The sequence below is a fragment of the Lathyrus oleraceus genome, chromosome 4 (assembly GCF_024323335.1).
Source record: "Lathyrus oleraceus cultivar Zhongwan6 chromosome 4, CAAS_Psat_ZW6_1.0, whole genome shotgun sequence".
NCBI classification, from domain to species: Eukaryota; Viridiplantae; Streptophyta; class Magnoliopsida; order Fabales; family Fabaceae; genus Lathyrus; species Lathyrus oleraceus.
This window is the reverse complement of record NC_066582.1, coordinates 446518128-446534164: the sequence shown is the minus strand read 5'-3', so window position 1 is coordinate 446534164 and position 16037 is coordinate 446518128. Positions and strand designations below refer to the sequence as shown.

General features: G+C 34.5%; 1 protein-coding gene across 1 annotated transcript; it reads right to left on the bottom strand.

Annotated features, from left to right (window-relative positions):
• Nucleotides 1-7378: 7378 nt before the first annotated feature.
• LOC127076012 (uncharacterized) lies at nucleotides 7379-13736 on the bottom strand. The gene is made up of 14 exons (XM_051017563.1): nucleotides 13000-13736; nucleotides 11681-11767; nucleotides 11451-11560; nucleotides 11237-11287; nucleotides 10921-11092; nucleotides 10409-10729; nucleotides 10122-10325; nucleotides 9546-10031; nucleotides 9259-9468; nucleotides 8942-9130; nucleotides 8657-8820; nucleotides 8403-8555; nucleotides 8222-8300; nucleotides 7379-8133 (listed from the first exon to the last, which is right to left on the bottom strand). Exons 1-14 carry the CDS (start codon nucleotides 13414-13416, stop codon nucleotides 7693-7695), a joined length of 3084 nt encoding a protein of 1027 aa, XP_050873520.1. The 5' UTR covers nucleotides 13417-13736; the 3' UTR covers nucleotides 7379-7692.
• Between the last annotated feature and the right edge of the window lie 2301 nt (nucleotides 13737-16037).

Sequence of the window (16037 nt, the reverse complement as noted above, 5' to 3'; positions counted from 1 at the left end):
TCATTTTTATGGTGGTACGTAGGCATAAGACCGAAGGTCTTGTCAAACAAAAATATAATCAATAAATTCTTTTCTCATCCCAACACTCCATTTTATCAAACACCTTTTATACCAAAAACATATGCACACATAAAAAAAGGCTCCCTAGGAGTACCTAGGACACTTTGGGTGCTAACATCTTCCCTCTGTGTAACCAACCCCCTTACCTGTAATCTCTGGCATTTTATTAGTTTTGATTTGAAAACTTATTATCTTTGGGTTTTGTTCATACTTTTCCCTTTTCCTTTGGAAACAATAAAAGAATGGTTAAGACTCTAGTTTTATTGACGTTAAGCTTATCCATAGCTTGATGGTCATGAATTTAGCGATACACCTATGTTATGTGGTTGTTAATGATGTATCTTGATGATATATCATGCTTGAGATGTTTATACTTGCTTAGTGAATGACCATGTTGCATAAGGTATGCTTAAAATGTTGTATGATGTATGTGTATGCTTGAAATGTGTTTTTTGATTAATTGGATACTATATGATGTAGGGTTGTTGGCTATTAAACACGGTTGCAAGGCAAGGCAAAGGTTTGACAAAAGCATTCAAGGCATGACCAAATTTGATGCAAAATGTGGTTTTCTTATTCATGAAGCAAATGATCATGGAATCTCATGGAAGGGAAGGATTAATATACAATGAGTATTAGGGTTTAGGAGATGAAAAAAATATGTTAGTTAACTTTGGTCAACTGGTTGTCCAAAAAGTCAACATTTGACCAAAAGTCAACTTTTTGCAAAACTTGTATTTTTTTTGTATTTCCTTTTGTAAGAATGATGTAAATGATAATGGAATGAATGGATAAACATTTATTTGAATATAAATGATCTTTATGATTGAATGAAACCATGTTCTACTTCAAATTGAACCTTTCCCCAAAATCCATGTTTAGGTCATAGCTTGAATGAACCAACATCTTTAAGACACATGAATCAAAAGGATTATGAATGCATGATAATACATGAGCTAATAGACTAAAACAAATGGACTAGGAATACATAATGAATCAAGAAACAAATGGGCCAAGGATACACTAATAAACAAGGACCAATGAATGCACTAAGAGACTTAAAATAATGGACTATGAAGCATAATAGAACAAGAACCAATTGACCAAAAGTACACCATGGAGTATGAAGCAATAAATGCAACAAGTAATTTATTCAATGGACTTGGATATTTGAATGAAACATGCCCCTTAGAATGAGGACTTTGCATTGAGATGATCATCAACCAATAGACTTATGAAGCATGGATCTATGGACTTGAATGAACCATATGCCTAAGATCAATGGACTTTAATGGGCAAATAGAATGTGTAAGACCCCATTTTTGACCTTAAGATCCCTCATGCCATCTCATCATATTTGCATTGCCATTGGGATCACGCCTTGGTATCCTCCTCACCTATCATTCATTGGGTTTGCATTGGGAAAGATCACCAAGCATTTTTTATTGTATAATACTTCATTTTTCTTTGTTTACTAACCAAAATACCAAAAATATATCTAGTGTAGCTTTTTTTCTTTTGTAGGTAGTGTGTATGTCCACTTGTTCCTCAGCAAGCTCACAACTAGGGTTTAAGACCCATGGTGCAAGGGATCAAGCAAGAAAAGGTTCAATTGAGTTCTAAGCATCATATATGGATCCCCGTGTTCTTCACTTTTTATTTTGATTAAGAATTCATCAAGAGTTTGAAACTTGTTTGTCAAGGAAGCCCTAATTTATCTAGGTATCTTGTGTGACTTCCTCAGCAAGTTTCTTCAACATTTGGTCAGAGATATTATGGGATACTTCATTTAAATTCATCATAGTCATATATGATCCTCCATGAGCTCCAAAGAGCAAGATAACTTCAAGTTTGCAAGTTGGTTCAAGGAGGTTGACCAGAAAAGTCAACTAGTCAGTTATAAGGTTCCCTAGACCCTACCTTCTACACTTTTTGTCATATGAAAATGATTCCAAGAGAAACATTACTCTTTATTAAATTCCAAACAACTTTCATGTTTGCATCAAGAGCTAATTTTTCTTGGAAAGTTATTTTTTTATGGTGAAATAGTATAGGTCATTTTGTTTGTGCCCTAGATATGAGGTCAACTTCCAAGACCCATAACTTGCTCAATTTTTATGATATGAAGATGATCCAAGTTTCATGATCAATTACAATATGTATTATTCAAATTTTCTTCTTTGATAAAGGTTAAATTATACTTGAAAGGGAATGTGCATGAGGAAACATTATAGGTCCATTTTGGCCATCATCATTGAACAAGCAATTTTCCTCAACTTCTAAAATTCATAACTCCATCATCCAAGATCCAAATGGTTTCAAATTTATGACCAAATTTAATATGATTGAAAGAGATACAACTTTATAGAAGGAACCAAAGTCATTTGAAGCTCATAGCAAAATTTATTCAAGGTGGAAAAAGGGGTCATTTGACTTTTAACTTAGAAAATTTTCAAGTATAATTGATTCCTCCAACTTCAAGGTCATACTTCATCAAGTTCCAAGCTTCAAATGGAAAAGTTACAATATCAAAGTTGTTACCCTTCATGCCAGCTTTTCAAAGAGTCCAAGATCATTCCATTTAGGTCAAAATTGAGGGACTTGCGCATGGTTCCTTTGGATGGCTTATTTTGGAAACTTTTGAACTCAATTCTCACACACCTTTTCATGGCTTCATGTAGTAATCTCAGCATCAATTATGCACGAATTTGGACTTATTGCAATCATCATTTGGGCCTAAACACATGCCCATGCACCCATGCACATCACTTGATTTTTTTGGATTCAAATTTGGAAGGTGTGGAAATCACATTGCATTGCCTATATAATGAGTTCCATTGCCTCAGAATTGAAGAGGACCCTTGCCCAAGCTTTGCTCAGCAATCCCATAGCCTCCATTGATAGAACACCTTGAAGGTTTCTTTGAAATCGAGTTTTAGTTTAAATTTTGTTTTTGAACTAAAACTCCAAGGGTTCACGTCCTTTTTCATCTCAAACATCTCCTGCAAGCAAGAGGAAGCAAGGCCAAGTGGATTTGAATCAAGATCAAGCCTCATCACTGCAACCCGAAGGTAGAATTTCTCAAACTTTAGATTCTCTCTCATTTCTCCACATTTTTGCTTGGTTTTTGGTTGCCTGAAGCCCTACCAATGTAGGCAATAAGATTGAGTTGCTTTTAGGTTGAATCGAAGCAACTCAGTTATGGAACCTCATTTTTCAACTCCACATATATTTTTATATATTGAGAGTTGGAGAATTTGGAGGTCAGATTTGAGATCCTAGCATTTTTCTCTTCAATTTGATGTATGAACCATAAATTTTGGTGACATTTTTAATGGACCAGTTCGACGAGGGTGACCTGAGAAAATGATCGGAGCTAGGGCTCCAGTGATGCGTTGGTTCAATCCAGTCCATCTGATCCTTGGTCCATGTTCTAATCTTGACCTTTCATGATGATTACCATTCATACGCACGCGTTGACTGGGATGCAGGGTGGACTTGATGCGTGTGGACATCAGATCTGTCACCTCAATTAATGAGGGAGATCTGATGGTCCTTATTTTTTTGTTTTATCTGATTTTCTATTTTAATATTTTAAATAGTCTTTTCTCATTTAGTTCATAATAAATTCAATTTTAATCCAAAAAATATGGGACTTTCACCAAAATTTCATAAATAATCCCCTCTTCCATTTTCTGAATTAAAATCATTTTTTGGATTGAGTTTGATATTTTTAGTGAATTTAATGATTTTTGACTTATTTTTAATTGATTTTAAATACTTCTGACTTTTCAAAAATGCAAAAAAAAAAATAGTCTAAGGTCATTTGACCTTTTTTGACCTATGATAAATTCCTTGGCCATTTATTTGGTGATTTGAAGGGATTTTAGGGTTTTCCCCTTTAAAAATGCATTTTTCTTCATTTAAAAATTGCTTTAATATTTTGTTGAGCCATTTTATTGACTTTGTGTTGACTCAACTTCTGTTTGGCCTTGATCTTGGTTGAATTGGATTTCAATTTGATCAATATTATTGGATTTAGGGGGTTGATGAAGTTTGAACTTCATCCCTCAAGATGAATTGATAGTATTGATCAAGTGAGATTCATCCCTTGATCAATTTGGGATTCTCTTTCACTTCATCTCTTCATCTTCATCTACTTTTTCCCATTCCATCCATGGCCAATGACTTCTCATAGGATCAAAATGCTAGTTGATTCATCAATTACCTTGTGCCAGATGAATCAACATGAGCTTGATTGAGATAGGTTCATCCCATTTTATTTTTGTGTGTGGTATGCTTTAGGAGCTTGGTTCTTTGTACCATGTCTCTAGCATGCATTAACACCAATATTATTATTGTCCGGCCTCAGATAGTTGTGACTTCTACATAAGTCCAATTACGATTGCTTAACATAACGCTAAATTTGTCCTAAAAGGCATAGCATTTTTGTAAGTGAGATTGTAAGTCTCCCATTTCTCATGGTATTGTGTGAAGATTTAACCTCTTTTCCATTTGTGAGAGCTAGTGGCATACTTGTTGATTTATCCAAATTGGATCCCTTCTTATAGATGATGTCTAGGTACATATCTTCATGCTTGTGAGTGAATGGTTGAGTGTTCGCCAAATAATGACTTAAACAATTTTCTTCTCCCACTAACATTCACTAACATCTCTTTTACACTGCTTTATTTTAATGACATTTACTTTAATGCAATTTAAATTTATGCACTTTATCATTCATTACTATTTACATTCATGCAAGTTGTTCATGCTTCAGTCATTTTCACTTTTCTCACTTGAGTCATATTTTGTACTTGTGATTTTGTTTTGTTTGTGGTCTTAGGACCTTAAAATACTTAATAACAACAAAAACCCTAAAAAAATAGACCTCTGTCTATGATTTGGTTTGATCCTTGGACTTATAGTAGGCAACATCCTTGAGCTATGGAAGTAACTTGGCCAATGTCATTATTTGAGACCTTTCTTGACCAATGCTCTTCATCTGATCCAAGCTTGGGACCCCCTTGGTTATTTGTTGCATCTTTGTCTTTGTGCTTAAGGTGTTATTTTAATATTATTGTGGCTATCTGATGCTTTCTCTTTGAGTATGTTTCAAGGATTATTTCATCCGATACATATAAAGGACATTGAAGACTGCTTACTTTTGAAGTGCTTGCTTGGATGTTTGGTTATCTTTATTTGATACCATTGATCTTCATTATTAATTGTTGGGATGGTTATGCTTGTTGCTTGCTTGAAAGTCCAAAGGAAATGGGTTTCTATCTGACATTCTTGTCTTATGGATGCTTCCCATTGGTTAGATATTTTCAACTCTAAACTTTTAAATCTTGTCTAGGATAGTCCCTTAATATCCTCCTACTTCTTTAATTTCAAAATTTATTCCTCATTTTAAAAACTTCTTTGTTTGATGTTTTCAACTTTGACTTGTTTTAATTAGTAGAAACCTTGGCCTTATGCCATTGATTTTCAAAATATTTTCTTAAATCAAACTTGTAAATGAACTTAATCATATTGACTTTAATTTCAAAAGACAAAAAACTAACAACCTCATCTAATCCTTTTGGCCATTTTTGTGCCTTTTTCTTTTAAACTTTTCAAAAGAGAGCATTTAGATTTGAGTTATCTTTGGTTAAGATATAATTCTCCCATTCTATGATATATTGATTGTAAGTCTTTCCATATATTAGGGGTTAGTGGCATACTTGTTGATTGAATCCAAGTTGGAGCCCTCCCTCTTAAATGTTGTAAAGCCTTCATTATCGTTGTATGTTTGGTTGAGTATTCTCCCTTTGATAACAAAAGATCTCTAAACTTTTGTTAAAAATAGTCCCCCCATCTTCGAAATTTTTACCATGAACTACGAGATTTTGATCCCTCATTTTTATGTTGGTACGTAGGCATAAGATCAAAAGTTTTATCAAACACAAAATGTAAATAAATGAATTCTTTTTCCCATCCCCTCATTCTATTTTTAAACAAACATCTTTTTTTCAACTAAAACACTTGCACACAAAAAGGACTCCCTATGAGTACCTAGGACACTTGAGGTGTTAATACCTTCCCTCTGTGTAACCAACCCCCTTACCTGTAATCTCTGACATTTTATTAGTTTTGATTTGAAAATTTCTTATCTTTGGGTTTTGTTCGTACTTTTCTCTTTTCCTTTGAAAACAATAAAAGCGCGGTGGCGACTCTGGTTTTATTGACGTTGAGCTAACCAATAGCTCAGTGGTCATGAATTTACCGCTACATAATGCACATGACATAGATGTTTGAACAAGGCCTTGGATCAGATAAACCGTCAATCATGTAGACATGTAGATAAATGGTCAATCTTGATGAATGATTCCTAAGAACAAAGCAAACTTGACGATTGATGATGCATGACATGGTGATCAAGACCAACCTCCAATGAATTAGGGTTTTGTGCATAGATGAATACCATGATTGAAATCTCCATGAGTCAAGGTCCCAAAGGTCAAGAAACTAGGGTTTCGCCCCTTTGATTCCATATCAAATGCAACCTACATAAAACCAAGGTTCTAAGGATCAAGACATTAGGGTTTCACCCCTTTATTCCAAATGATAATCATAGGGCTTTATCCTCTAGCAAACCCTAGCTTTTGTCAGGTAAAAATAACCACAAGTTTGAATCTATGATGATTATTAGAAAGTGCTAACATGAACGAATGATGCACATGTATGAGACATGAATGAGTGCAGATGAATTACAAGTCAAAGATTAGATGAGAAATGAAAAGGATATGGCAAATTTGGGATATGACAGGGTCAACCCACAAAACCCGGTCAAATCCACCCAAAAAAATCCATAAAAATGGGTTAGGTCGGATAATTTGGTGGATATTGGTTTACATACTCAAAAATCCATTAAAAAACGGATTTCGAGTAAAACCGGGCTCAAACCCCAAAAAAACCACTAATCACACATTTATTATTACAAATATAATGATTTTGAACAATCGTAAGAGTTGACACCATTCGAGAGGATTCTTATGATCCAGCCACTAGAAGGAAGTCCAGAAGAGATTGAAAAAAATTGTACAAGTTAAATACAATATAATTGAGAAAACCAAGGATCCATCAATTTTCAACATGGAAGTTCCAATCTCTAAAGGGAAAATACCATTGGTAGATCCAATTATTATTGAGGTTAGTTGTTCTAAGAAACAAGCTAAACATGATTTAAGTCTTATATTAAAATACAAAGCTCTTGTACTTAAAGGATATAGGTTAGTAGCTTTAAACAAAAAGTTTCAACTTAATGCAACATTGCTAAAAGTAAATGAACTCCCTCAAAGTCAAACATAAAATCCATTACACAACATAACTTCATTCAGTTTGTGTCAAGTGCCATCAATATTACAACCCCTCACACTATTTCCTAAAACAAAAAACCTACCATCCCAAAAAAGAATAGAATTACAGGGAGAAAAAAATTACTATTATTAAGATACTTTACACATTAGCTATTTATCAGCATGCTTACTGAATGAAAATCTTGATTATGTTAAGAAAATAAGAATTACAAAAGAAGAAAAGAATTTATATCAAGATCTTCTGCATTGAATTCATATTCAAGATCTTCAATTATACTGCAACCAAAGATGAGTTAGAACTTTCTTCTAAATCTGGTGGAGGCTTAACATATTTCCCGATTACTGGTTGTCGATGTCGTTTCCGCATTCTTGTTAATTTTTCTAAACTCTTTTGCTTCCTCTTTTCTTTCTCTTTGTTTCTTAAACTTCTCTCCCTCTCATATAAACCTTGCCAAAAAACTTCGCCAGTTGACGGCCACAACCAGTGTCTATTAGGATCCTCGGAATCTAATAACTCGGCTAAGTCCTCGTCCATGCTCTTGAGTGTGTTGTATGAGAACCATGTGATCCACATTTGTCCTCTACGGTTCTTGAACGCGTGTTGCTCCTGCATTAGACCGTTTTCGGGGTTCACAAATACCATCCTTCTTGCACTGTGGTAGGCCCACACGTTTACGAGAAGCTCGAGGATTCTTGAATAGCAATGCTTATCCTGCAATTTGAATATATTTTTCATGAATTCGGACAAAGTGGCATAGAAATAAGCAGAGGAAAGTAATTTTTTTGAAGAACCGGGTCACCTTTGACAAACTCAAAGGACAGTGTCCGGTCGAATGGTGTTCATCGTACATCTGCGCATCCAATGCATCGACAAATATTCTGCAGAAATGGTAGTTTACATCATTTATTTAACTCAAGAACATTATTCCCAAAAGATAGTTTACGCTTTTCTTAGACTTCCAGTAATGAAAGCGACTGTACCTGGAAAACATCACAAACTCTAAAAAGGATCTTGTGGGTAGAGCCCAACTCGACGCGACAGACCAAGTATCACCATCCACGGGCATGGGTGGCAAAGCATCCACATCATCCTTTAACCCGTACATTCTCCTCATCGCTTCTGAGAAAGCGGGTCTTTGTTCAAACACAAATGTAGAGAAAATCAACCTTTGCACATACTCCAATTTCCCATATGCAAGTGAGAAAACACTAATAATCGGTTAAAAGAATCTTACTTGCAACCTCCTGCATTAATGGAATCGCAAAAAGACCAAAAGTCCTTCTGCGAAGGGTTTCGCGAATCTTTATCCATCCGCACCCAGAAATATAGTGCATCTCCATACCTTTTAGATTGGATAGCATCTAATAACACATTTTCGGCAGCTCTGGACAAAGAAGCCTGTTAAAATCCCGCGCTAAATGTCAAAAAAGCCAAGAATGACACAGATAATATACTTGTATAATTACTTCAGTTATTTTCCAGAAATTGTATGAAGACGGCAATATATATACATATATACCTTCCTTGCTGTTGCTCTCCAAGACTGAAATCCAATCCAAGCACTTCTGTGTAAGCGATCAATCCGGTTAGCAATCGCAAAGAAGGTTCCAAATTCACCAAGTACATCTCTATAGTAAGCATTGTTAAGCAATGGAAGACGAGAAGATGCATCAAAATCATCTCTCCCTGACCTTCGACCTTTGCCGGACTGTGAATACGTTGCATTAACATGAGCGACATATCACTATAAATTACATTAAAATAATTCTTTGACTGGTACTAACAATTTGTACCGAATATCGAAATACAAATGAACACACGTCACACAAACTTTACCAGAGAAACTCCGCGATATAGAGATCTTTTATGTAGAAAAGGCCAGGAACCTTCCCCAGAGTATGGTTCATAAATGCATAATGGTTGTCCAGTCCGCTCAAGCTCTCCGTCATCCCTTTCATGCAACTCATTCTTTAACCTATCCGCTTTCTTTGCATTTCGATATACTTCCTCCCATGTTCCGTGTGATTGCTCTGTTCTATCCTTCAACTGCATTAAAATTCAACACGACTTAGGCAGTGTTTGGATAAACAACTTAATCAAAACAGGATTTTAACTGATCTTACCTCTTCATCCTCTATTCTTTTTTTGGTATTAGCCATCTGGATATACTTTTCATCCTCCCATAAGATATATACGAATGGATCATTAACAGCAACAGCAGTAGACGATTTATCTTTTCGAGAATGATTCCAAAGTTGTTCGTATTTATCTAAAAATGTGTTGCTTCTCAATACCCTATTTTGATATGTCGCATTCGGAACTGCTTCAAAAAAATGCCACTGCCACTTTTCTTTAACATGAGGGGCTATTTCAGAAATAGCTTTAGGAGGGGTAACCTCTGATGGAAGCTTGAGAATATTCTGAAGTAAAATTGCATATCCATCAATTGATTCGGAAACCAAAAGGTTCTTGGCGGTTCTTCTCCCCATTGAGGCAATGTTCCGAGCCAGGGGTGATATTTTCCCTTTCAAGATCACCTCTAACATGATTTGTCTAAGAACTCTAATATTATCCTTAGGGAAAAGATAGCCGTTCACCCTGTCATCGACCTAGTTAATGCGAACAAAATGATTAGCCGTAAAAGCCAAAATCTACATAATAGCATGACGGCTATGGTAAAATATAGAGCAGAAACGTACATATTTTCTGATCATAGAAATATCAGGAGCAATAATCGGCTTCTCAAAGCACATGGCTTTAATCAAAATCTCGGGAAAAGACTGCTCTTCAAGCAAGGATCCATATATCACAACATCCGCTGTGCCGAGAACAGAATCTGCATTCAAATCTCCAGCTATATGCTCTATGGTACCTCTTGGATATTTCAAGCTCCGTGCCATGGTCTGATGAAACAGAATATACAAAAATAAACAAACTATATGTCCATAAACTTCGAAAGGAAAAAGAGAAAAGAAAAGAAATATACCTCAAGAGCCACGCTGTAGTTACTTGATAACTCTCCACTATGAACAATGATTCGTAGTTGCGCACTAGAATTATCTTTGCTTATAGGGAAGTCTGCCAAAAGTGGTGACAAAGCCTGCAAAACAACGGCGTGTCCCAACCACATGCCTTTGTACAAAAATTGACTCCCCACAATTGCAATAACGACGTCTTCCGGACCGTAGCCCATACTGATTCGCAAATTATCTTTCTGCAATGCCATAAATGCGTCTGCTTCTAATGCTTCAGCAGGGGAACCAGGAATGACATAAAAATTTCCAGCATCAAATGTGGAGTAGATTATCTGTGGAATTCCAAAAAAAAACATTAATCGAGATGTCGGATGCTAGTTACTGTTATAACTATAACTATATTGTTTATACCATAGATCGAAAGTTCAAAGGACAATATCCAATATGAAACTCATTTCAGTCTTCTGAGTCAAATTTATTCATAAATGATAGAGAAGAAATGAGCAATGAAACAGCTGTTTACCGGCAACGCATAGTTTGGAAAGACAACTACGGATGAACGATTGAAAAGTCTTCTCCAATCATTCAAAAGTTCAACCTGCCCACTAACAGTATATTGTATCGAACGGTAACCAAGCGCATTGTCATGAATGATCCATATAAGAGGTATAGACTTGAAAGGTTCCTGCAAAAAACTGTAACAAATAAAATCATTTGTGTTGCTTGAACAAGGAAATTCATGGTAGAAAACCTCAAACATAATTCAAGGGTTCATGAAGTATTCTGGTAACAATTACAATTCCGAATCTTGACCTTAGAAAGTCAAATAAATATCGTACCAAGAAAAGGCACCTCTGGCTTCAAGAGAGCTCACAATTATACCATCGTAGCTGCAAAAGATAATATAATATTTTCAACAATATAATAAACCTGGAAGAACTTACACAAACGGTCACTATAGAAGCAAAAATTAGTCGGCTTCGATTTATAGGCATTTGGTTTCATAAAATCGTGAAATCTACTTAGTCGTAAAAACTAGAATGTTAGTCATACTTTAGCCAGTCTACAGTGTGGTCTGGTTTGTGACAAGTTTGAATAATAGTGATGGGAACTCTTAAATTTCTCCACATATTACGCCCTGGTCCATCTTTAAGTGAAAAGACCTGCGAAAGATAGATTACTTTAATTAAAATAACCATAATAATTTTAATAAAAAAATGTTTAAAACCATTTTGTAAATGGTGAGGAGGTGAAAATGTAAAAAAAAAAAGTATATAACATACCTGAATTGTGTAGCCAATCTCTAACAAAGCTGTGGCAATTGTTACCATTAGCAATTGCTGTGAATCAACCAATAGTTCTCCAAATACCTTCACAAAAAATTGAAATTATACAACTGAAATTCAAAACATTGACTATAGATGAATATCCAAGACTTTAAATTGAACCTTGTCTAATTATTTATGTTGTATGTTCAATATTTCTTACTCTCATGAGATAGTATTAGCACCTCATAAACTCTATAGATAAGGCGTTTGAAAGAGCTAAGTTGAGTCTATCATATAGCATATGCACTTACACGAGTTTTTGAAGGAGCTTGTGAAGGGAATTAGAGAGAATTTATCTAGGATTATCTTATGACCGATGAGCGTATGTACCTATCTTGAAGAGCTTGTTAAACTAAGCTATGCAAGTATTTCGAAATTATTTTCTTAACTCAAGTTCTTCTAGATAGCTTATGAAAATCATATATAAAATGCTTGTCCAAAGTCTACCCTCATTCCATGTTCAAATAATCTAGCTCTTATAATGAGCTATAAGCAATTAACTAAACTGTTTCCGCCTCCATAGACGTGGTATATATGGTTAATTCATCTTCCTCTAATAGTCTAATGAGATCATGGTGTTAATTGATAAGCTCCCTAGACATACATAGGTCTTGTTTGGATAAACAACTAAACTAAGAGTCTATAGCGTAAGCATTTATCGTATAAATGCTTATGTATAATAAGCTATTTCTATACCAAAAGATAAAATAAAGTCAAACTATCTTTAGATAAGTTATAAGCTGTTTTCATAGGCTATCCTAAAAAGCTTACAAAAAAAAGCTGAAATAATTTGTGTATGTTTGGTTTAGCTTTTGGATGACGCAAAAGTAATTCTAGAGGAGTAGAACTGATTATCGAATGATTTTGAGGTGTTTAATTCTTCTAAAATAGAATTGATTCTGCCTCCAGAATTGATTCTACTTGAAACTATAATTTGTAGCTTTTGAGTTTAATCGTAAATCACTCTATCTTCAACTCACTTTTAGCTAGAATTAATTTTACATAATCAATTCATTCAAAATCAATTCTTTTCACAGCAGAACCAAAGACACATTATGACATCTCTTAAGTTGTTTTCCTAAGCTCACTCAAACCGTCTCACAAGTGCTTATACAAGTAGATGAGCTCAAATAATTCAATCCACCCATAGAGAGACACAAACACACATGCAAAATTGAAATTTGCATCTAGTTGAATCCTACCAAGAAATAACCAAAAAAACATTCTAAACAAACACCAACATATCCATTCTGTTCAAAATCAGGTGAACTAACCAGTGCCAACTGAGGCTTTCTGTAACCAAACCTCTTCCCTGTACGATTCAACAGACTCAAATCCTTAAACTTCTCCGAAATCCTCGGCAGAAAAACAGCTTCATCTTCACCAATGTCCAGCACATACCTCTCTCTACTATCACGACGAGAACTATCCCAAGAACGCATAGTGACTGCTCTCACAGACTCTTCTGAATCCTCCACAACCGAAACAGGAAGAAACATTTGAAACACAACAACAAGACAAAGAAACACAACCACAGCACAAATCCATTGAACGTAATCTAGCTTCTTGAATAACAAACGAGAGAAGCTCGATCTAAGTCTCTGTGAAAATGGGGATTTCTCTTTTTTACTTGATTGAGGACCAAATAAGCTCCCTTTCTTCAACGGGATCGTTGATTCCAAAGAACCCATTTACAGTCCCATCAAAATTGGAAGCAAAAAAGGTTCAAACTTTCCGAAAACCCACATGCAAATAAGGGTGCCCAGATGGAAACCCTTCAAAAACAAAGTAAGTGAAAGTGAGAGAAGGTGAAAAAAAACTCAAATTTTGATGTCTGAATTCAAGAAAAATTGTGGGGTGTTAAGATTTGTGATTTGGATTTGGTTTGATTTGATAGTGAAATGTGAATATGAGATAGTAATACACAGCTAATAGGAAGTGTTGAGTGAATTTTACTGAAGAAGAGAGAGAGAGAAGAAGATTTGGCGTTGAACAAATGAAAGAAAGAAACGTACGGTAAAGAACACTGTGTTTGTGTTAGCTAAACACTCGGAAATAAATCTAATCTTTAATTTCTTAATATATATTTTTGTCAAAATTAAAATTATTATTATTATTATTATTATTATTATGTTTTTTTTACAAAGGATAAAATCTATGGTAAATGGCCAATTTTCTGTTGTCTCAAAAGGTAGGTGTTAAACTATAAAATTTGAAATATAATGCATGAATGAAGCTCTGAGAAATAAGAAGTTTATTCCATTCAAATTTGATTATTACATGAATGATAAGCTCGTATATATATACTAAAATATGAGGATCGTATAAAGTGAGGTTATAGTTCATTATGCAAGATAACAAATTTGATGCGGGATAGTGGTGTATATAACAAATTAATATTAGTAACTTCTATATGGTTGTTAAAGTGATAATATGAGATTAGCATGGTATGTTGTTAGTGCTAAGTTTAGAAATAAGGGTATTGAACTTTCGGAGATGGTAGAGTCTCTAGGAGAAAATTTGTCAATTGGTCTTGCGATGGAATGGGAAGAAGTTGTAATAAACTATGTTGAACTTTTTCTTTAATAAGACGATAATTTATCTCCGACTGTTTTGTCTTCTCGTAAAAAAAATGGGTTGAAAGTGTCACACTACAACATTAGAGGTCGGGAACATGTGACATTTAACTCTTTTATCAAAAACATCAACAAATTAGTTCACATGTGATAGAAGATAAGTCTTTGTATTTAGCTTCAGAAGACTATCTATATATGGTTTATTGCTTCTTTGCTCTCCAAGAGATTAAGGAAGACCCAAGAAAAAAAATAATAACTCTGATATGGACTTTATAGCATCAATACAATTGACTCAATCTATATATGAGTAACCCAATATTTACAATTTTGAGCTTATATGGGACATAAGACCTCGACCAAGACTATGTGGTTAGGTACTTGATAACCCTGCAAACAGTTTAATAATGACACGTGGTGGAATTGTGAAGAAATTGGCTTAATTTTTATGTAGCAAATGTGATATTCTGTATGGTTGTATTCAAGTAAAGTAAGTCACCAATTAACTTTCTATATGAATCAATGTCTTCAAAGGATTTAGCAAGGGTTTACCATCATGTGTAGGTAGTTTAATTGAGGATCAATAGAGGTAGAGGCATGTTTGGAACCTAGAAGACCATATTCATGCAACAAATTCAAACAAAATTTTCTTTGTGGTATTGAAATCCCTTCAATTGAATGTACCACTTCCAAATCTAGAAAGTATTTGAGCAAACCCAAGTTCTTGATGATGAAATCCTTGTCACAAATAGCCTTAATTTTGTCAAAGTAACTCATAAAATTTCGACCTAGTATGGTGTCATTATCATGAACTAGAATAGTTGTGAAGGTATCATTTTGCTTTATGGTAAATAAAGAGTAATATGAGTTGGATGGTGTATATCTTTGTTGAACTAGTAAGGAGGTTAGTTTTTCATATCATTTTCTACTAGCATGTTTTAAGTCATATAAATTGTTTAAAAGTTTAAAAACTTGGTTTACCTTAGTACAAGGTACACTTTCAAGTATAGTAATATACACATCCTCTTACAACTCTTCATGCAAGAAGGCATTATTGACATCTAATTGGTTCAAAAACCTATTATGTATGGAAGTAGTTATAAAAAGGACTCTTACAGTAGTGAGTTTTCCATAGGTGAAAATGTGTAAAAAAATCCAAACCCTCAATTTGATTGTACCATTTTGGAACTACTGTAACACAGTCTTATATCTCTCGACAGACCCATCAATTTTATGTTTGACGTTAAGAATCCACTTGCTACCAATAGGATTAACATGAGGTGCATATCAATTATAGTTCAAGTACCATTTTTGTCCAATACTTCTAAGTCAAAAGACATAGCGTTAAGTCAATGTTCTAATAAACATGCTTCTTTATAATTCTTAGGCTCAGTGTTGTGTGTGATAGATATAGTGTAGACAAATTCAATAGAGAATTATATGAAGAAATAGGATAAGAAGTGACGTAAGTATCTGAAGATGAGATGTTTATTGAACAGGATGAAGAATTGCACACATGATCTAATATATATTTAGGTGCATACCCATATTTATTTGTGGATATATTATCATGTGAAGTTATGGTTATGGGTTGGTCAACTAGTGAATATCGATATTTAGTGCCTACAAGATTATTGTGATCATGATTGGGAATGGTTACAGGTGTATATGTGGTCATGGGTGGATCCATGTTAAGACATTATGTGGTTATAGCCGCACCAATCTTTTTTCTTTTTTAT